General features: G+C 45.0%; 1 protein-coding gene across 1 annotated transcript; it reads left to right on the top strand.

The window, feature by feature from the left end:
* Positions 1–3132: 3132 nt before the first annotated feature.
* SIT1 (signaling threshold regulating transmembrane adaptor 1) lies at positions 3133–5603 on the top strand. Its single transcript, XM_081510125.1, has 5 exons — positions 3133–3313; positions 3432–3567; positions 3655–3713; positions 3808–3869; positions 3958–5603. Exons 1-5 carry the CDS (start codon positions 3259–3261, stop codon positions 4189–4191), a joined length of 546 nt encoding a protein of 181 aa, XP_081366251.1. The 5' UTR covers positions 3133–3258; the 3' UTR covers positions 4192–5603.
* Positions 5604–22443: the final 16840 nt, after the last annotated feature.

The raw sequence follows: 22443 nt of genomic DNA, 5'->3' as shown, positions 1-22443 counted from the left end.
TAAAGGTTGACAATGAATCAGTGGCATGTGAGTGACAGTCACCTCACTCTTTGAGACCCCAGGCTCCTCTTTGAGACTGCCAGGCTCCTCTGTCCATGGAATTCTCCAGGCAAGAATACTGGAGGGGGTTGCCATTTCCTTCTCCAAACAAACAGTAAATGAAACAAATAACAGGGCCCACAAAATAACAATAATGAGGGCCAGAAATTCAGACAGTGAATTATCTCTTTTACTGGAGTCTGTAGATATAATCATGACAATATAAAAAGAGTTAAAATTGAATTTACATTACAGAACAAGAAAGGGTAATGAATTTCTTAGCTACATTATTGTATTTTTTGAGAAAGGGGTAAAAAACTTGTACCTACATAGTAACCTAGCTGAGTAATGGATAACTCTAATTTATTTTTCTAAAGTTAACTTCTGCAAATTTGTCAAAAATAATTTTGGCATATTCATATTCAATAGAGAATAGAGCTACATTGTCAATTTCCACCCATAGTTGATTAAAGAATACTTTTTAGTAATTTTCATTTCAAAAAAGTTTCTTTCATATGAAGCAACAGACATACAAATGGGAAAAGAAAGTCTTAAACAAAGGGATGTTTGGCAGAGATTCATAAAAATTCCATTTCACAGTAAATTCCAGACATTTTCAATACAAACAAAAACTAAGTGGTCACTTAGAATCATAGAATTAAACTACTCAAGCTCAGTTTGACTTTTCAATCACTGTGCTATCATTGTTTGTTTTTAAATCTATTGGTTAGATGCAGGAATATGTAATATCATAGGAGTTGGACACAGAAATTGTGCCCAAACAAAAGAATAATTAAAAACTGTTAAGAACTAATTCTGGATATAAACACATGTAGCTCAACCTTGTGTCAGAAGCCAGTTGTATACCTAGGATTATACAGCTGTATAACCAGGATTCTACAGATTAACTTCCATGCAGATTATAATATATACATTAAAAAAAACCAAAAAACATTTATTTGGCTATACCAGGTCTTAGTTGCAGCATTGAAACTCTTAGTTGCAGAATGTGAAATCTAGTTTCCTGACCAGGGATGGAACCTGAGTCCCCTGCATTGGGAGCATGGAGTTTTAACCACTGGACCACCAGGGAATTTGTGGATGATAACATTTTTAAAGGGTAAGTAACATAAATATGCTAATTTGAAGTTTCAGTTCAGTTCAGTCATGCTCAGTTGTGTCCGACTCTTTGCGACCCCATGGACAGCAGCACGCCAGGCCTCCCTGTCCATCACCAACTCCCAGAGCTTACTCAAAACTCATGTCCATCGAGTCAGTGATGCCATCCAACCATCTCATCCTCTTTTGTCCCCTTCTCCTCCCCGCCTTCAATCTTTCCCAGCATCAGGGTCTTTTCAGACAAGTCAGTTCTTTGCATCAGGTGGCCAAAGTATTGGAGTTTCAGCTTCAGCATCAGTCCTTCCAATGAATTTTACATATTTGAAATTTGAATTTTACATAGTATTAAAACTCATCAGTAACCACAACAATTTAGAATGTATATCTACAAAATATTTTTCAGAGGGCTTCCCTGATGGTCCAGTAGTTCAGAATCGGCCTTGCAATGCAGGGGATATCAGTTCGATCCCTGGTCAGTAAGATGCCAGCGGAGCAACTAAGCCACAACTAACTGCACCACAACTACTGAGCCCTTGCTCTAGAGCCCGAGAGCTGCAACTACTGAAGCCCTCTAGAGCCTGTGCTCAGGCAGCAAGAGAAGGCACAGCATTGAGAAGCCTGAGCAACACATTTAGATAAAGCCCCTGCACTGCAACGAAGACCCAGCACAGCCAAAAAATAATTTAAAATAATTTTTAAGAAAGGAATATTTTATCGTTTTTTTTTTTTTAGAATTGCTGAAACATGGTGATGATGAAAAGGACACTGACTTTTAGTGAGTTTTGTTTTCAAATTCTTTACAAACAATACCCTCTTATTGCTTAGAGTGTCAGGACCTCTGCTACCATTCCCACCCCAGGCACACTGCTACAGTGATTTTAAATCTTTGAAAAAAAAAAACATGGGCCAGACAAAACAGATCTCTGACCTCTGGTCTAAGGTTTATGAAACTTAGAATCCCTCTTCCCACATCAGTAGCCTCCCATGTGGCTGGGCTGTCTCCGGGCGGGGCAGGTACCTGGCTGCTCCCTGAAGTGAATAAGTGCAAATACAGGGCTGTTTCCCAGGACAGGACTGGGGCAGAGGTTTCTTTACTTCAACTAACTTTTGAGGTTCACAGTTCTTAGGGACAGCTTGGATGAAGTGGACCTGAGGAGGGAATCAAGCTTTCTCTATCCCCTAAATCTATTACTATTATACCAGTAATAATAACAACAACAAAGGTCATCTTAACACCTGTGCCTTGGTTGTGGGGCAGCCTCAGCATGTGGTGGGATTGTAGGCAGAAGGGGGCCTCCACATCCCATTTTCACTTTGTAGCATGCCCATTGAGGATTACGTCCTTCCTCTCCTTATGCTCCGGAGAAGGCAATGGCACCCCACTCCAGTACTTTTGCCTGGAGAATCCCAAGGATGGAGGAGCCTGGTGGGCTGCAGTCCATGGGGTCGTGAAGAGTCGGACACGACTGAGCGACTTCACTTTCACTTTTCACTTTAATGCATTGGAGAAGGAAATGACAACCCACTTCAGTGTTCTTGCCTGGAGAATCCCAGGGACAGGGGAGCCTGGTGGGCTGCCGTCTATGGGGTCGCAGGGTCGGACACGACTGATGCGACTTAGCAGCACCAGTGGCTCCTTATTCTCTGTCAAGGGACTCAGCGCTGGAGAAAAGGCAGACACCCTGGGGCAGAAAGTAATCTCCATCATAAGGCCTGGCTTGTCTGGTAGGTCTTGCCTCAAGCCACTTCTGCCCCGCCTTGGGGTCTTCATGAGCTCACGTACCCAGTGCTCGGTAAAACCAGGCCTGCCTCTTTTCTGACTGAAATGGGTACAGGGTACAGGGGGTGGGGGTGGGGGCGGAAGCTTAATAGCTCCTGGGTGGCGCAGGTGCAGGCACAGGGCGGTGTCTTTGTTCTTGAACTCATCCCTCCCCTCCTCCTTTCTCCCCTCCCCCTTCCTCCCCGGAAATCAGCGATTTTGCCACCACCGGTATTGGAGATGCCGAGCTGTGGGGGTCAGGCCCAGAGAGGTGTGGGAGTAAAGGGGGCTGCCACAGCTGTCAGATCATAAATCAGGCTGACCCTTTGGCTCAGGGCAGGATGTGTGCAACAGGCTCGAGCGCACCCAACAATTGCACGGATGAGCTACTGCCCGGTGAGCTGGGCGGGGCAGGGGCAGGGGGAGGGGTCACGTGGCCCCATGTCCCACTTGCTGGGCCCTAGAGAGTTGGGCTGGGCAGTAACACTCCCTCCCCTCTCTCCCACATCCACAGGAATCCCCTCTGTGACCAAGGGCTGGGGGCTGTGGGCCCTCTTAGGGGCTGTGACGCTGCTGCTCCTCATCTCATTGGCAGTGCACTTGTTCCAGTGGACCAGTGGCCGGAGAAGGAGCCATCCAGGACATGGACGGTGAGTGGGGGGCAAGAAAGTTGGGTTTATCGAGAGTTCCCCCCTTACCAACAAATCGCCCCTCATTCCCTAAACTCTGTGTTGCAGCTCTGGAGAGTCTGTGGAAGACGTCCCTCTGTATGGGAACCTGCATTATCTGCAGACAGGTAGGAAGCTGGCCAAGGGGAGGGGTGAAAGTGGCCAGGTCCTGGGTGCAGGGGGAAGAACAAGAAGTGACCAGACTCCTGTTCCCTGCCCCAGGACGGCTGTCTCAGGAACCGGGGCCAGTCCCACAGGATTCAGCCCCTGGAGGCCCTGCCAGGGTGAGTCAGTTGTGGCTGAAGAGGGGAGGGAAGGTAGTGGGGAATTTCTCAAGGGTCCCGTCAGCTTCTAACAGCCTTGCATTTCCAGGCTGCAGAGGAGGTGATGTGCTATACCAGTCTGCAGCTGCGGCTTCCTCAGGGCCGAGTCCCCAGCCCTGGAAGCCCTATCAAGTACTCGGAGGTGGTGCTGGACTCCGAGCCAAAGCCCCAGGCCTTAGACCCTGAGTCAGAGCTCTACGCCTCAGTGTGTGCCCAGGGGCGCAGAGCCCGAGCTTCCTTTCCAGACGAGGCCTATGCCAACAGCCATCCTGCACCCAGCTGAGACAGGGGGCCTGGCGCATCCATCTCCCCAGCCTCCTCGGTTGCATGGGTTACTGCTACCCCGTCTGGGGCCATGACTGTTTCCCAACCATCCCCTGAAGACAGGCAGCCCTTCCTCAGTCACAGGAGTGATGGTCCCTGAACTTCCTATCTGAGCTGTGAGGGAGACCTCTCAGAGGAATGGCAGGCCCCGTTTCTTGAGGATGGAGGAAAAAAAGACAGTGGCCCCCGTCTCCACCTCTTTTTTCCCCCTCTATCTGTTCTCAACTCCCAAACTCCAGATCCTTCCCACTCCACACCTCTTAGTCGACCCCTGACACCTCGGTGTCTCCTCAGACACCGGAAGTGGGCAGTGGGGGAGGGGGGAAAAGTCAGCGAGGTCAGTGAGGGAGCCCACAGGCTGGATGGGTCCTGGAATCCGGTGACCTGAGAAACCCAGGCCTGGTCTCTGACTTGAGAAGCCTGGCAGAACACCAGTCTCCATCCTGCCGTCTCTGTCGTGTGCCAAAGTTTTTAAATAAAACTTCCGAAAAAAGTGTTTCGATTTGACCTAGAGAGTGACACACACCTGCAACAGGCCCCACATGGTGGGGGTGTGAAATTTGCTCTCTGCGCAGAGCGCTTCTGGGAGCGTCTACCTGGGAAAGAGGGGCCGCAGCATCAATGATGCAGGGGTGGGTGTTACGGGTGGGGGCCGGAGTCCAGTTGCTGCTAGGCCGCCCACAGGATTTGCGCACAGAGCCTCTCCACTTCCATCACCTGGGGTCTGCAAGCTTCCCAGCCTCTGTTCTACCTGCCCAGGCCCATCATCCACGACCTGAGGTCTGGGCCATTTCTTCCTTCAGCCTTTGTCGATCTCCTGACAGACCTTACTGAGGTTTGAGCAGAAAAGAGGGAGAAGCTGAGGCTTTTTCTCCCAAACTTCTCTCTTTTTCACTTAGAGTCCCAGAGAAAACCACAGAGTAGGGTAACCCAAATGCCCTAGGGTTCCTGGACCTTTGAGGACCCCAGCCTGGGCCTCCCCAGAAGAGGTCCCGGTCGCGGTTAACAGCAGGCAGCTGGGGCTGCGTGGGAGGGAAGGTGGCTTTAGAGGCGGGTACCGGACGTGGGGAACCGCAGGCAGTGGGATGTGGGGTTCTGAGCGCTGCTGTGCTAAAGACGACTTAATGTGCCCGCGGCCCGGGAGACGTGAGACCCTGACCTTGGAAGACGCAAGGGCTGGGGTCCAGCCAACCTCCTGGGACGAGCTGGGAACCGCGGCGGAGGTCTCAAACGCCCACAACCCAGGCCTCAAACCTCGGCCCCCAGACGCCTTTTCGTCGTGGGAGTCACACGACGCCCGCAGTCTCTGCTCGCTCAGGACTAAACCCCGAGCGCCCCCTCCCGACGCGACGCAGCCTCGCCACCACCTCTGCGCAGGCCTATCGCGGCTCGGCCCACAGCATGCTGGGAGATGTAGTCTCGACCGTGCGGGACTGCCCTCCCGAGTCTCTCCCCGGACTTCGCTGAGCTCTGGCCGTGTGGTCTCAGAGAGACGGCCGTCCGTCTGAAGCTGGGTGCTACTTGAACTTTGTTCTCCTTCCAGTTGCCAAAGCCTGGATCCTCTGCTTTCTCTTTCTTCTACAACTCTTGGATTTTTCTTACCTTCTCATCTCGCTTATCACCGAGGCTCGTGCCTTAGCCTAGGTCCTCATGCCTGAAAGCCAGGACTGTGGCAACTCACTGACTGATCCCTGCATCTAGGAAATAGTCGGGGTAGCCAGATCCGCCTCAGACACCTTCTAAGCCCGCCTCCGCCCTGCCACTTCTCGTTAGCTGATCATGAAATACCCGACAGTTCTCTCCCCTTCTACAGCTCCAGGTGCTTTCCTTAGCAGCCTCCCTTCCCTCCGTGGTGTCTATTTCCAGCCAGAAGGAGCGCCTAGTCCTACGCAAATTCCCAGGGGTGGAGTCTTAGGGGAAGTCGTCAGGGCCAGGGTGGATGTGTGAGTTTGCGGATGGGGGAGGGAGGTGCGTGTCGCAGGGGATGGGGTGGGGTGGGGTGGGGTGGGGAGGTGGTAGTACCAGGAGGGCAGCCCAGCTTTCACCCTCTTTCTGAGATTCCAGCTAGGAGGACAGGATTACGCTAAAGATGCGAAGAGGCAGGGTCTTTGGGACAATCAAAGGCTCAATGATCTTCACAACTCTGGGAGATGGTGAAGGACAGGGAAGCCTGGCGTGCTGCAGTCTATGGGGTGGCAAAGAGTCAGACACAGCTTAGCGACTGAACAACAAAGGAATAACTTCCGGGGGGGCGGGGGGAGGGCCTCAGAAGCCCTTCAGCCACGGCCCCTCCAGCGTTGGCCTTGCTCTGCACTGTCACGATAACTCTATAAACTTACAAGCTAGTTTTGGCTACAAAGGAAGGGAAACAAAGCTGGGACATGGAGAGACACCAAGTCTTATGACTTCATTTGAAGCCTTGGATTCAGCCATGCCCAGAGCTAGACCAGCCTCCTAAACTTTTTGGTTATGTAAGCTAATAAATTCCCTTTTCTGCATAACTCAGACTAAGATTATTTTCTCTCTCGCAACCACGAGTTCTGACTAATTCTGTGGGGAAAGACAAACTGAATCAAGGCCAACTGAAGATGCTAAACCTCTGAGATCTTTCCTTATTGCTTAACTCCACCAACCACCCTCATCTGATTTAATAACTAAATATCCTATCATGCCATTTGAGCCTAAGAGACTTCTGCATATGGTGTGAGTTAATCTAGTCTCTCTCTTGCCAAGCTTTTACATTTCTAGATGTAGAGGAAGCTGACATACCTGACCCAAATTTATACCTGCTGCAGGAATCACCCTGTGAGCTTCCAGAGATTGGGAGCTCATTTCCTTACCAAACACTGCTTTCCAATCTTTCTTATTGTTATAACTTCTTTTCTTAAGCAGAATCTACTTCCCTGTTACTTTTGTCACCAGTTCTGTCTCCTGAGCTAGAGTTATACTGTCTTCTCCCTCCTGTACATGACAGCCCTGGAGGAATTTGAAGCCAGCCCTAATGGATGACCGAGGTCTCCCCCCTCCACCACCACTTCTTCCCAGGAAGAGCTTTCTAAAGTTCCTTTTACAGTTCTTTTATAGACCATATTTGCAGCCTACTCATCCTAAGAAGTGGGGGCCTATCTCTTTATTGTGCACTTAATCTACAGGGCCTTTGTTGAAAAGGAATACACTCATTTAGCCTAGCTTAAGTAAAGGGGTGTTTATTGTAAGGACACCTGGGTAATTAAGAGGCTGGATGGAACGGGAATCCCATAACAGTGGCTGTGAGCTGATTGGGCATATGCAGACTGTTACTATCTCTGATTCTGGCATCACTGGGGACCTTAGTGACAGGAGGATGTGGGTCTTCACACTCCTTCTCCTCCAGCCCTGTGAATCACTCTGTCTCTGCTTCTTTTATTTTTTTCCCAAATTTCTTACCACTTTGCTAACCTGCTTCCTATCTCTTAATGTGTATTCTCTACTTCATGCTTCAGCTTCCTCACAACAGTTTTATATTTCCTCCTCTGTCTCATGATCTCAGTTACATGTTTAATTATAGGATTAATGTGAACACATGATTAAAAAAATAAAATAGATCTAAAGGGTATACAACAGTGGTTCTCAACCAGAAGTAACTGTGACAACCCCAGGGGACATTTGGCAATATCCAGAGACATTTTTGGTTGTCACAGCTGGAGAGGGAGTGCTATCAGTCTGTAGTGGGTGGAAGCCAGGGATGCTGCTAAACACTCAGATCAGTCACTCACAGCAGACAATTTCTGGCCTCCCAAGTTAAAAGTGCCAAAGTTGAAAACTCCTACTAGAGGGGGAGAAAACAAAGTAAAAGGCCATCCCCACCCACCTCATTCCTACACCCAGTTGTACTTCCCAGAGGTACCACTTCTATTTTTTAAGTCTTTGGTAAATATCATTGTGCCTGTGTGCTAAGTCGCTTCAGTCGTGTCCTACTCTTAGAGATCCTATGGAATGTAGCCTGCCAACCTCCTCTGTCCATGAGATTCTCCAGGTGAGACTACTGGAACGGGTTGCCATGCCCTCCTCTAGGTGATTCCCCAACCCGGATTGCGCCCGAGTCTCCTGTGGCTCCTACATTGCAGGTGGATTCTTTACCACTGAGCCACCACCAGGGAAGCCCAGAATATCACTGTATCTGTCAATTATACTTAGACTACCCAGAGTGAGGAGATTCTGGGCATGTGGTAACCCTGCAGGAGCTTCCACACTCCTCTGGCAACTCCCAGCTACAGGTGATAAACTTTATATTGGCTCTCCTGAACTGGCTGAGAGAATTCCCCGCAGACAAGTTTCTGGAGAGCAGTCGCAGGATGGCAGGAAGTCTCAGAAACACTCCCAAGAACAATGAATGGCTTTGCTGAGTTTCCCTGACTCTCCAAAAAACTCACGGTGAATCAACTTTCTCAGTCCTTGAGGCTGGGAGAATGCAGACAAACCAGAGGGCAGAGAGACCTGCTAGAGGAAACAGACGAACCTCCTACTGAAAAAATCAGAGCCTGGAGGAGATGTGTGTGAAACTCAAACACAAAAGATTTCCCTGAACCTGAAAATATGTTATCAGAACTAAAAATGTTCACAGATAAAGCAAAGGTGAAGCTAAAACTCAAAAACAGGTCTAGAAAAATCAGATAGATGAAATATCTCAAAACATGTAACAAAAATATGTGGATGCAAATCATGTGGTCAAAGATGGGAAACTGGAACAGACCCAGGAGAGTTAACAGCAAATTCTATGAGTTCCTGGAGAAAAAGGAACAGGAGAGGAGAGGTTAAAATTAAATAAGTTCAGTTCAGTTCGATCACTCAGTCGTGTCCAACTCTTTGTGACCCCATGGACTGCAGCACGCCAGGCCTCCCTGTCCATTACCAACTCCCGGAGTTTACTCAAACTCATGTCCATTGAGTCGGTGACATCATCCAACCATCTCCTCCTCTGTCGTCCCCTTCTCCTGCCTTCAATCTTTCCCAGCATCAGGGTCTTTTCAAATGAGTCAGTTCTTCATGTCAGGTGGCCAAAGTATTGGAGTTTCACCTTCAGCATCAGTCCTTCCATTGAATATTTAGGACTGATTTCCGTTAGGATGGACTGGTTGGATCTCCTTGCTGTCCAAGGGACTCTCAAGAGTCTTCTCCAACACACAGTTCAAAAGCATCAATTCTTCGGCGCTCAGCTTTCTTTATAGTCCAACTCTCACATCCATACATGACTACTGGAAAAACCATAGCTTTGACTAGATGGACTTTTGTTGGCAAAGTAATGTCTCTGCTTTTTAATATGCTGTCTAGGTTGGTCATAACTTTTCTTCCAAGGAGCAAGTGTCTTTTAATTTCATGGCTGCAGTCACTATCTGCAGTGATTTTGGAGCCCCAAAAATAAAGTCTGTCACTGTTTCCACGGTTTCCCCATCTATTTGCCATGCAGTGGTGGGACCAGATGCCATGAGCTTAGTTTTCTGAATGTTGAGTTTTAAGCCAACTTTTTCACTCTCACTTTCATCAAGAGGCTCTTTAGTTCTTCTTCACTTTTTGTCAACATCTGCTGGATCATCGAAAAAGCAAAAGAGTTCCAGAAAAACATCTACCTTGCTTTATTGACTATGCCAAAGCCTTTGACTGTGTGGATCACAACAAACTGTGGAAAATTGTTAAAGAGATGGGAATACCAGACTATCTGACCTGCCTCCTGGGAAATTTGTCTGCAGGTCAAGAAGCAACAGTTAAAACTGGACATGGAACAACAGACTGGTTCCAAATCTGGAAAGGAGTACGTCGAGGCAATATATTGTCACCCTGGTTATTTAACTTATATGTAGAGTATATCATGAGAAATGCTGGGCTGGATGAAGCACAAGCTGGAATCAAGATTGCTGAGAGAAATATCGATAACCTCAGATATGCAGATGACACCACACTTATGGCATGATTAAATAATAGATGAAATTTCCCTGAGCTGAAGAAAGACTTATGTTACAGGCTGGATCTATAGGAAAAGACACACACTTATGAAGGCAGTTGAAAGGCACAAACTTCCAGTTATAAGACAAATACTAGGAATATAATGTACAACATGATAAATATAATTAAGTCTGCTGTATGTGACGTATGAAAGTTGTTAAGAGAGTAATTCTTAGAGTTATTACAGGAAAACATTTTTTAAATACTTCTTTAAATTTGTATCCATATGAGATGATGAATGTTCACTAAACTTATTATAAAAATCATTTCATGATGTATGTACATAAAATCTTTATTTGTACACCTTAAACTTATAATGTTAATTATATCTCAGTAAAACTAGAAGAAAAACCACACACTTAGTCTTATACAATTTAAAATTTCTAAGCTCTAAGGATATGGGAACTCATACACATTTTCAGGCAGAAAGAAGTTTCTTTCTTCTTATATGCTCCCTTGGAAGTTAAAAGACAGCAAAATTGAATGTGAGCTGATGAAAGAAAAGCCCTGCAATCCATAACCAAGGAAGAAAGAAAGGTATTTGAAAATTTGCAAAAATCCCTCAGTATCTTATCTGAGAAATACTTTTAAGATTCTAATGAAACAACAAATGAATCAGAACACAGACTTCAAGATAGAGGAAGATGAAGAGGAAAGAAAGCAGTGGGGAGCAACGAACCATGACCTATATATTTATACCTATATGTGTATTTATAACATGCAATAAATTGCTAAATAAGGACTCTTGGAACAGATGTGAGGGGCACACTGTGGAACACACTGTGAGGGAAATTCTAATAAGGACTAAATTACACCAATAAAACTCTGGAATCAGGTGGTGGGAATAAGGGGAAGGTAAGTGTTCTAGTACCTAAAGGGGGATGGGTTGGGAGGATGAAAGGGGAGAGAGGGGGTAGGGAAAATAAGGAAGTAGAAGATAAACAGAGTAGGATGGAAATAGCTGTTCTGGGTTCACACACTGAAGAGGCATGTATGCCCATATAGAGGGCAGGGCGGGAATTGTTGTTGTTGTTTAGTTGCTTAGTTGTGTCTGACACTTTTGCAACCCCATGGACTGTAGCCTGCAAGGTTCCTCTGTCCATGGGATTTCCCAAGCAAGAATACTGGAGTGAGTTGCCATTTCCTTCTCCAGGGGATCTTCCCCACCCAGGGATGGAACCCACGTCTCCTGCATTGCAGGCAGATTCTTTACTGCTGAGCCACCAAGGCGAGGGATGATAATTATTAATAGAAGGATGAACTCCAAATAACAAAGGGGAAAAATGAACAGCCATCCATTCAATCCAGCAAAGAAAAGAAGAGTTCACAACAGTGTTAAGAAATTTAAAATAAGTAAGATGAAAATTATAAGTCAAATACATCACTCATTACAGTAAATATGAGTGGACTGAATTCCTCCATTAAAAGGCTGTCAGACTTTGTTATAAACCAAATTCTGGTTCATGTTATTTAAAATAAACACATTTTTAAAAGGTGGTAAAGAAATTTTCAAAATTAAGATGTGGGAAAGGAATATTAAGCAAATAAACAGAAAGCAGGGATAATGCTGATCTCCAACAAAGAGAATTGAGGTTCAGGCTGAAACTGCTGTGAAGACTACTCACAAAGTGGTAGGAGAGAATGTTTGGAGTGATAGGACTCTCGTGTTTCTTGGTTGTAGTTACATGGCCAAGTACATATGGTAAAACTCATAGGCTTGTACACTTAAAAACTGATAAAATTTAATGTATGTAAAAAATTTTAACATATGTAAATTGCAATACAGTAAAGCTAGCTTTAAAAAAAGAACAAAACTACTGTGTTCACAAAATTTAAATGCTGAATGAAAAAACAGTATAATGCCAGAAACCTCTCAGTTACCCTGTATCCTATATTATTCAGTCTATCCCTGAAATACCATAAAGATACTAAGCTTTAAAAAAAAAAAAAAAGAGGAAATATAAAGGGATTACTTATTTCAAGAAATTAGAAAAATAACAAGAAAAGAAACCAAAATAATCAGGAAATAACAAACGCTGACATGAATGGAATGGAAAATAAACAAAAATACTAAAAAGCATACCCTTTTTAAAAAGTTCTTTAAAAGGGCTAATAAAATAGAAAAACATCTTGCAAGCATAAGTAAAGAGAAAATAAGAGAGTTAAAAATAGAAAAGATCAGTTATGAGAAAGAAAACATTATTATAGATAGAAGAGAGGAAGACTTATTTAAAAGTGCAACTTAATATTCCTCAACAGCCAATTTGAAAATTGAGAGGAAATGGATACATTTCAGGAAAAATATAAGTTAGCAAAAATTGACCCAAAAGAGAAAAGTTTGAAGAGCTCAACTTATCTTAGAAAAAACTAGAATAGAAAGGTGATTAGGGATCTACCTTTGAAAAAGACTGCATTTAATTGATGCCACAACTGAGTTTTATCTAACCATCAATAAGAGTAATTCCCATGCCATTTCCATAGTCAAGATTATGGAAAAAAGAAGAAAGTCTCCCATATTTAATAAACAGAACCAGTATAACTTAATACCATTCCCAATAAAAACTCTAAGTAAAAAGTATTCGCTGTTAGGAAACCCTAACAGCAAATATTGTTCTTAATAGTGAAACACTAAAATCATATTATTGAAATAAAAATTTAGACAGAAATGCCTGCCATTATCCTTGTTGTTTATCATATCTTGGAAGTTTTACCAAATGCAGTAAAACAAGAGAATGGATTATTATGATTATCTGAAAAATTATAAAGCTATCTGTCGTTTTTGCTGATATGATTGTATTATCAAAAACTTCAAGATGAGTAAAAAAAAAAAACTAGTAAAAAGACAATACAGGGGCTTCCCTGGTGATCTAGTGCTTAAGAATCGCCTGCCAATGCAGGAGACACAGGTTTGATCCCTGGTCAGGGAAGATCCCACATGCCATGGAGCAACCAAGCCCCTGCACTACAGCTACTGAGCCTGTGCTTGAGAGCCCAAGAGCTGCAACTACTGAAGACCATGTGCCTAGAGCCCTTACTCTACAAGAACAGAAGCCACTGCAATTGGAGGCCTGCACTCCTCACCTCCCTCACTGCAACTAAGCAAAAGGCCACATGCAGCAATGAAGACCCAGTGCAGCCAAAAATAAATAAATAAATAAAGTAGATATGTATGTATTTATATATATATACATATATAGTGTGTGTAGATAAATATATATATATATATATATATATATATATATATAGAGAGAGAGAGAGAGAGAGAGAGACAATACAGTTAGGAGAGTTGACCGGATACAAGATAAAATAATGAAAACAAATTGCTTTTTTCTTCAATTCAGTTCAGTCACTCATGTCTGACTCTATGTGACCCCATGGACTGCAGCATGCCAGGCTTCCCTGCCCTTCCCCATCTCCCAGAGCTTACTCAAACTCATGTCCATTGAGTCGGTGATGCCATCCCACCATCTCATCCTCTGTTGTCCTCTTCTCCTCCTGCGTTCAGTCTTTCCCAGCATCAAGGTCTTTTCCAAAGAGTCGGCTCTTCTCATCAGATGGCCAAAGTATTGAAGCTTCAGCTTCAGCATCAGTCCTTCCAATGATTATTCAGGGTTGATTTCCTTTAGAATTGACTGGTTTGATCTCCCCGGCAGTCCAAGAGACTCTCAAAAGTCTTTTCCAACACTACAGTTCAAAAGCATCAGTTCTTCAGTGGTCAGCCTTCTTTATGGTCCAACTCTCACATCCATATATGACTACTGGAAAAATCATAGCTTTGACTATATAGACCCTTGTTGGCAAAATAATGTCTCTGCTTTTTAATATGCTTTTTTCCTACTCTAGCAATAAACAGCTCAAATTGAAAATGGGGAAATATGCAATTTATAGTTATAAAATTATCAAATTCTTAGAATAATAACAACTATAGTCAGCATCATAATTCCATGCACTCTTTTAAGCAATCCTCACAACACCCTCTTGGGATAGATTACTATTGCCAATCTTGATTTGCAGAAAGGAACATTGAGGAATGGGCAGATTAAGTGATTTACCCTATATCACTAGCTAGTAATGCCTTAAGAGTTAAAATTTGAGTTCTAGTAGCTGGCACTGAGACTACCCTTGTAACCACTATAATACAGTATGTTAATTTAAAAAATTGACATATAACATTATATTAGTTTCAAGTATATAACATGATTTGATATTTGTATATATTGTGAAATGATCACCACAGTACCTCTAGTAAACATCCATCACTGCACATAGTTTTTTTTTCTTGTGATGAAAACTTTTAAGATCTACTTATTCTCTTAATAGGAATCTACTGTATAGTACTAGGAACTCTACTCAATACTCTATAATGGCCTATATGGGAATAGAATCTAAAAAAGAATGGATATATGCATATATATAACTGATTCACTTTGCTGTACAGCAGAAGCTAACACAACATTGTAAATCAACTATACTCCAATAAAAATTAACTTTAAAAAACCTTAGTAACTTTTAAATATACAATAGAGTATCCCTGGTGTCTCAGACGGTAAAGAATCTATCTGCAATGCAGGAGACCCAGGTTTGATCCCTGGGTTGAGAAGATCCCTTGGAGAAGGGAATGTCTACCCATTCAAGTATTCTTGCCTGGAGAATTCCACGGACAGAGGAACCTGGCAGGCTACAGTCCATGAAGTTGAAAGACTGAGCCACTAACACTTTCACTTTCACAAAATTATTAACTATAGTCATCATGCTGTCCATTACATTCCTAGGACTTGTTTTTAAAGTCTTTATTGAATTTGTTACAATACTGCTTCTGCTTTATGTTTTGGTTTTTTGGCTGCTAGGCATGTGGGATCTTAGCTCCCTGACCAGGCATTGAACCCTCCCCTCTTGCATTGAAAGAAGAAGTCTTAACCACTAGACCACCAGGGAAGTCCCTAATTTTTGTTTTTAATTGACTGGAAGTTTTATAGTGTGTAAATTTAGTCAAGAATTGACTTCATACATACTCATATGAAGTTATACAATATAACTAAAAGATACAAAGTGAGAGTGGGACAAACAGAAAATCAGCCATCTCTCAGGGAGTGAAAGTGCAAGTCCTAACCACTAGAGGACCAGGGAACTCTGTCAACCATCTCCTTGGAAGGGAAGATAAGGTATCAGAAGGGACTTCCCTGGCGGTCCAGTGGTTAAGAATCTGCCTTCCAATGCAGGGGAAGTGGGTTCCAACCCTGATCGGGGAAACTGATACCCTACATGCCACCGGGGCAACAACAAAGGTTCCCCATGACTCAACCAAGATCTCACCTACTGCAACTGAGACCTGATGCAGCTGAATAAAGAAATAAATAAATGTTTTTAAAAACCAGAAAAAAGTCAATTCTCCCCAAATTAAAGTATACTGTTAGTTACTATACTTCCAATTTGTATCTCAAAGAACAGTCAAGGACAAATATCTTTTTAAAAAGAAATAGAGAGATTTGTCTTACCAAATAGATCAGAACATGCTCTAAGACTAGTTAATCAAATCAATAAGTAGAAGGGAATCAATAAGTAAACAGGAATCAAAAATTAGGTGTTTACGTATATCAAAACATGGCAATTCAGTTTGTTGGAGAAAGTAAGGATGACATAAGAGATGGCCCTGGAACAGGTGGCTGTCCTTAATGAGAGCCAATGCCTGGCTGGGACTGCGTACCTGCTGGGCTTTTGTTCCAAAGCAGTGGTGCCTCATGGGGGAGAACACAGCTTCTCTTGCAGGACGCTCAGAGCATCAGAACTGAGGTACTGAGACACTGACTTGGGTTCCAGGCTGTCCTTGTGGGTTCTGGTCTATCCACATTCTCCCATTTAAATTCTTGAAAACTAATTTTTTTTTTTCCTTTTTGGCCATACCACAAGCATGGCATGTAGGATCTTAACATCCCTGACCAGGAATCGAACCCACATCCTCTGCAGTAGAAGCCTGGAGTCTTAACCATTGGACCACCAGGGAAGTCCCCTGAGAGCTAGCATTTGATAACTTCATATCCTCCTTGATTTCTAGGCCAAGCCACCCCAGAGGGGTGGTCTCTGGACCGACCAGCCTTGAATCTGCTGTCACTTGGTTATCTCAATCAACTGAGGTCAGAGGGGTTGGAGGGAGGGTCACATAACACAACTTTGGGGGTCTAGGGCTGCCTCATCAGTAGGGGTCTGCCCCCCTTAGAAGGGACTGTAGGTGTGGCCGGCACAATATTTGGCATATGCGGTAAAACAGCTATAGTCCTATGGGGCAGCCTTTTGTCACCTGCCCTCCTAGTCATACTATGGTTTTTCCAGTGGTCATGTATGGATGTGAGAGTTGGACGGTGAAGAAAGCTGAGCGCCGAAGAATTGATGCTTTTGAACTGTGGTGTTGGAGAAGACTTTTGAGAGTCCCTTGGACTGCAAGGAGATCCAGTCAATCCATCCTATAAGAGATCAATCCTGGGTGTTCATTGGAAGGACTGGTGTTGAAGCTGAAACTCCAATACTTTGGCCACCTCATGTGAAGAGTTGACTCATTGGAAGAGACCCTAATGCTGGGTAGGATTGGGGGCAGGAGGAGAAGTGGACGACAGAGGATGAGATGGTTGGATGGCATCACCGACTCGATGGACATGGGTTTGAGGAGCTGGTGATGGTCAGAGAGGCCTGGCGTGCTGCAATTCATGGGGTCGCAAAGAGTCGGACACGACTGAGCGACTGAACTGAACTGAACTGAACTGAACTCCTAGTCATACGGCTAATTCATAATGAACTTATAGCCTACTGAGTGCAGATCCAAAGTTGTAAAATAAGTGAGTTGAGCTCACTAAGATTCCTTCAAGCTCCAAAACGACTGATAACGGCCTCTTGCCTCAAACATTTATACATAAACTATCGTTAAGCCAGGACTGCCTCCAACCTATACTTACATTAACTTTTTAAGCCCCAAATTTCATTTCTTCAATATATGCTGTTATTATTTATCTTTATTATATCTCATTCTGTGGTTGGAGCCATCATTTTGCTCTGCTGCAATGTTTGAATCATGAGTTTGCCTTTCGGTGTATTTGCTTTTCTTTAGAGCTCTGCGCCATCACCGTATATGAATGTGCTTTCTGGGTTGCCATTCAAGACAGGGCCAAGCGGAGGCCTAAGGTAGTCACTGGAGACCTATTGGCACTCTGGCTTCTGTGATCAAAGAGCTGCAAACCCTCTTAATGATGCTGTCAGATGGCCCACAATCCTCTCTCCCGACTCTGAAGCGATTTAACAGACTTTCGGTGACGCTTTTGCTAAAATTGACATCTACAATCTCTCCAGACAGGAGCCCCTTAACTGATGTCATATATCTAGACAATCCCATATTTTACAGATAGGAAATTGTGACTGGCCCAACCGCAGTGACACACTGCGGCCGTGCTGGCTTCTTTATCTATACCAAGTTCTTTCCATTACATCATGCTTCCTCCACAGTTCAGGAAACTTATCTCCTGCTGCTGTAAAAAAATTACCATGAACTTAGTGGCTTAAAAAAATACAAGTTTCTAATAAATGCTGGAGAAGGTGTGGAGAAAGGGGCACCCTTCCATGCTGTTGGTAGGAATGCAAATTGTACAACCATTATAGAGAACAGCACGGAGACTCCTTAAAAAATTAAATATAAAATTACCATATGATCCAGCAATTCCACTCCTGGGCATATATCTAGAGAAAACCATAATTTAAAAAGAGACATGCATCACCTCAGTGTTTGCTGCAGCAACGATTTACAATAGCCAAGACATAGAAGGAATCTAAATGTCTATTGACAGAGGAGTGGAGAAAGAAGATGTGGTACATACATACAATGGAATGTAACTCAGCCATAAAAAAGAACAAAACAATGCTGTCTGCAGCAACATGGGTGGGCCCAGAGATTGTCACAGTAAGTGAAGTAAATCAGACAGAGAAAGACAAATATAATATGATATGACTTACATGTGGAATCAAAAAAAGCTACAAATGAACTTATTTACAAAACAGAAATAGAATCACAAACACATGTGAACCCATGGCTGATTCATGTCAATATATGGCAAAAACTACTACAATATTGTAAAGTAATTAGCCCCCAACTAAAATAAATAAATTTATTAAAAAAAAAAAGAAATAGAATCACAGATGTAGAAAACAAAATAAATTGGGAGATTGGGATTGACATATGAATACTACTATATATAAAATGGATAACTAATGAAGACCTACTGTATAGCACAGGGAACTCTACTCAATACTCTGTAATGATCTATATGGGAAAAAAATCTAAGAAAGAGGGAATATATGTATACGTATAATGAATTACTTTTTGATACACCTGAAACTAAGACAACATGGTTAATCAACTATTCTCCAGCAAAAATTTAAAAAAAAACAGAAGTTTCTTATCTTTCAGATCTGACACATCTCACTGGCTTAAAGTCAAGGTGTCAGCGGGGCTGGTTCCTTTCTGGAGACAAGGTGAGGATCTATTACTTTGCCTTTCCCAGCTTCTGGGAGGCTGCCCACGTTCCTCGGCTCGTGGTCCCCTTCTTCTGCCTGCAGCATCTTATTCATGTCTCATCTCTCTGCCCCGTCTTCCAAGGTCGAACCTCTTTCCTCCCATGACCCTGAAAACTTCTTCCTTTCAAGGACTTATGATTAGATTGGCCTTCAGGGTAAAACAGGGTGATCTCCCCATCTAAAGATTCTCAAGTTAATCACATTAACAATTTCATCAGGCAAAGTAACCTATGCATGGGTTCTGGGGGTTAAGATTGTGAACACTGGGGAGAGGCCATTTTTCTGCCTATCACACCCTGTTCGTAGATCAGGGCCTCCTGGAGTCAGTGGGTTAGGCTAATGAAGGTGGACAGAACCTAACTTTCAGAGTCTTGGGAGACTTCCTTGACTTCAGGATATTGGCTGCACTTCACCAAGTCCTTTTCTACACAGCAAATTCTTTCCCGATGCCCTCCTAACTGGGCCCCCTCCTCTTGTCTACCATAGAACCACTCCCTGAAATGAGCATGGAGGATCAGGAGAGGACACAAAATGGGCTCTGGTGTTTGTCTTCTAGGATCTCAGCTGAAATTATGATCCTGGAAAAGCTGAAATGTACAGCACTGGCCCCTCAACTCTGAGAAGCCCCCAGCCATTCCTGACATTTGAGCAGGTGAGGTGCGGCTCAGACTTTCAGATGTCCTTTCTGATGTCCAGCCTCAAAGGGAAATATGTGTGTCAATATCACAAAGATACCACGTGACACACTTGGGGAAGGAGACAGACTCTGCTCTCATAACCATCTTCCATATGATGATCTAGGACTGAAGGAATGCAGAGAGTCATAAGGAGATGTGTATCCATGACTAAAAGAGCTAAAGAGGACAGAGACACAGGCCAGCTGGCCTAAGACATCCAAAGCATTATGAGCGTGAAGCTCATTCAATCCCATTTGGGCACCCTTCCTCCTGAAGCCTCTCCAACAGTCGAGTTAGGCAGCATGCCCACTGATTCCTCTTTTGAGCACATAGTGGTAGCTTGCTTTTGATATTTTACCTGTTGCATCGGGTTCTGAAAACTGGGACATTATCTCCAGTTTACAGAATTCCTGCAAGTGTTCCTGCAATTGATTTACATACCTGTTGTCCCTGCCCCTAAGCCCTGTGCTCCACAGATAAAAGTGCCCTGACCTCCCCGACTCACCACAGCTGCTCTGTACACTTCCACTCACTTTCACAGGCCCCCGAGGGCCCAGGAAGTCACAAAAGGCGCCACTGTCGCTCTCTGGGGGAGGCCCTGACTGTGTTCCTCCCCCAGGGGAGGGGGCTGGGTTGTTGGAAACTTTAATCAAGCAGGGACAGTTAACAGCTGCAGGGAAACACCTTAGGAAATCATGAGCCTTAAAAGAAGGAAATATTTGTAGAATCTGTCCCCATGACCTTTAAAGACTTTTGAAAATGGCCAGTCATTTCCCACCCTGGGAAAAAACCACAGCCGTCACAGGCACCATTCAGGCCACAGACCCCTCCGGGCTTCACCCCGCAGACAGGCTCGAGCAGAGATGGTCACCCTATACAGACACCCCGACAGACTGCAGAGGCCTGGGGATGTGTGTGCGTGCCTACACACTCACACCCATGTGGACGTCTGCCTCTCTCCCCGACACGTTTCTCAGGTGACAAATTATTCTTCTGTGTCAGTGGCACTTTTTCTGGGGCAAACTGGGTGTCACCGTTGGGCACAGCTCCCATCAGACCCACAGGCCCATCTCAGCGCCCCTCCACACACCACTAACCATACACTACAAGCTGCTAGCGTGTGGCGAGGACCTCTTTCCCCTTCCTTTTTCCTCCTCACAGCTGTGGTGAAGGGGGAGGGGGGTTCTGAGGGGGCAGATGTCACCCACTTGGGGTGGGTTTTTCCCAATTCTGTACTTGTCTTGTCCCAGCTTCTTCTTATCTGCCAAGTGGGCCCTTTTAGGGGTTCACATTCTGGTAAAAGAACTTTAGGGAGCACTTTTGCTCAGCAGCCCCCTCCCCCATTTCCTGTCCTCCATCTGCCAGGCCTCTCAGTCCCTGGTCTTCCCCCACAACTGCCCCCCCTTTTTATTGGGGCTGTGTGTAAAACAACAATATAGGGAACTCTTTTTTTGACAATGTCATGTGGCTCATTGGATCTTAGTTCTCCATCCAGGAATTGAAACTGGGCCCTTGGCAGTGAGAGTATGGAGTTCTAACCACTGGTGTGGGTGCTAAGCCATCTCAGTTATGTCCGACTCCATGGACTGTAACCCACCAGGCTCCTCTGTCCATGGGATTCTCCAGGCAAGAACACTGGAGTGGGTTGCCATTTCCTTCTCCAGGGGATCTTCCAAACTCAGGGATCGAACCTGAGTCTCTTACCTCTCCTGCATTGGCAGGTGAGTTCTTTACCACTAACACCATCTGGGAAGCCTCCTCAACCACTGGACCACTGGGAAATTCCTGCAGGGATTTTTAAAGGAAGAATTTTATTAGGAAAGTAAGAGAGATGCCAGTACCCAACCAAGAAGATAGTAAAACCTTGGTTGGCCCAAAGTCTTCCCGCTCAGAACCCAGCCATTCTCCCTCTGAGAAGCTGCAGTCCACCTTCATCCGTATGCAAGTTCTTTGTTCGTCGTTCCTTGACCCCTAACAAGATGCATGAACAGTCAGTGGTGTGGGCACACACACAGGGGTGTCCCTTGCACCTTGCTCTCACCCCCAGCCATGCCTGTCCCAGAGCTTCTCCCTCCTGGACTCAGCTTGCTCGGTCTAGCTGGTACTGGGACACATAGGCTGCCAGGCAGGATGGGACAAGGAAGGGGCTGATGGGCCACAGGGGTGACCAGTAGAGCACCAAAGGTGGAGGAGGCCAGAGAAAGACTGTGCAGTAAGAGTCTGGGGGGTGTTTACACAGGACAGGCCGTTTGGTCCCAGATCCTCTGCATCCTCCAAAGGGCTGCCACATCTCCAGGAAGGGCTTGGAATGAAAACTTCCCCAAGTGTGGGTTTCCTGGCAGCTCTGTAGGATGACAGCAGAAAGGGAGCCAGGCCCACCCTGAAAGCCCCCAAACTGATGGAGAGAAAATTCCCACCAAATAAGGGAACCCCATTCCGGGAACTCAGTGAAAGTGAAAGTTGCTCAGTCGTGTCTGACTCTTTGTGACCCCATGGACTATACAGTCCATGGAATTCTCCAGGCCAGAATACTGGAGTAGGTAGCCTTTCCCTTCTTCAGGGGAATCTTCCCAACCCAGGGATCGAACCCAGGTCTCCCTCATTGCAGGTGGATTTTTTACCAGCTGAACCACAAGGGAAGCCCAAGAATACTGAAGTGGGTAACCTATCCCTTCACCAGCGGATGTTCCCAACCCTGGAATTGAACTGGGGTCTCCTGCAGGAACTCAGATCTGCTGGGAATCCCAGGATGAGGAGCTAGGGCTTCAGACTAGGACTCTCCAAACTGATGGGACGGTGGAGCCCCACTCTGGAGCGGTGATTAGGAGACCCTCTGCGGTCAGTTGAGCACAAAAGAGCTCCCACTGCATGTAGAAAGCACAGGGACTGGGCAGCCAGGAAAGGAGTGTGGGGCAAATCAGGTGACCACGGTGGGTTGCTGGAGCCCAGCACTGTCAAGGAGGGTCTGGGATGCAAGAAGGAGGGGCACAAGCAAGATGCAA

This window comes from Giraffa tippelskirchi, chromosome 1 (assembly GCF_054371585.1).
Source record: "Giraffa tippelskirchi isolate mGirTip1 chromosome 1, T2T-mGirTip1v1.2.pri, whole genome shotgun sequence".
In the NCBI taxonomy this organism is placed as follows: Eukaryota; Metazoa; Chordata; class Mammalia; order Artiodactyla; family Giraffidae; genus Giraffa; species Giraffa tippelskirchi.
This window is presented reverse-complemented; position numbering and strand designations above follow the sequence as displayed.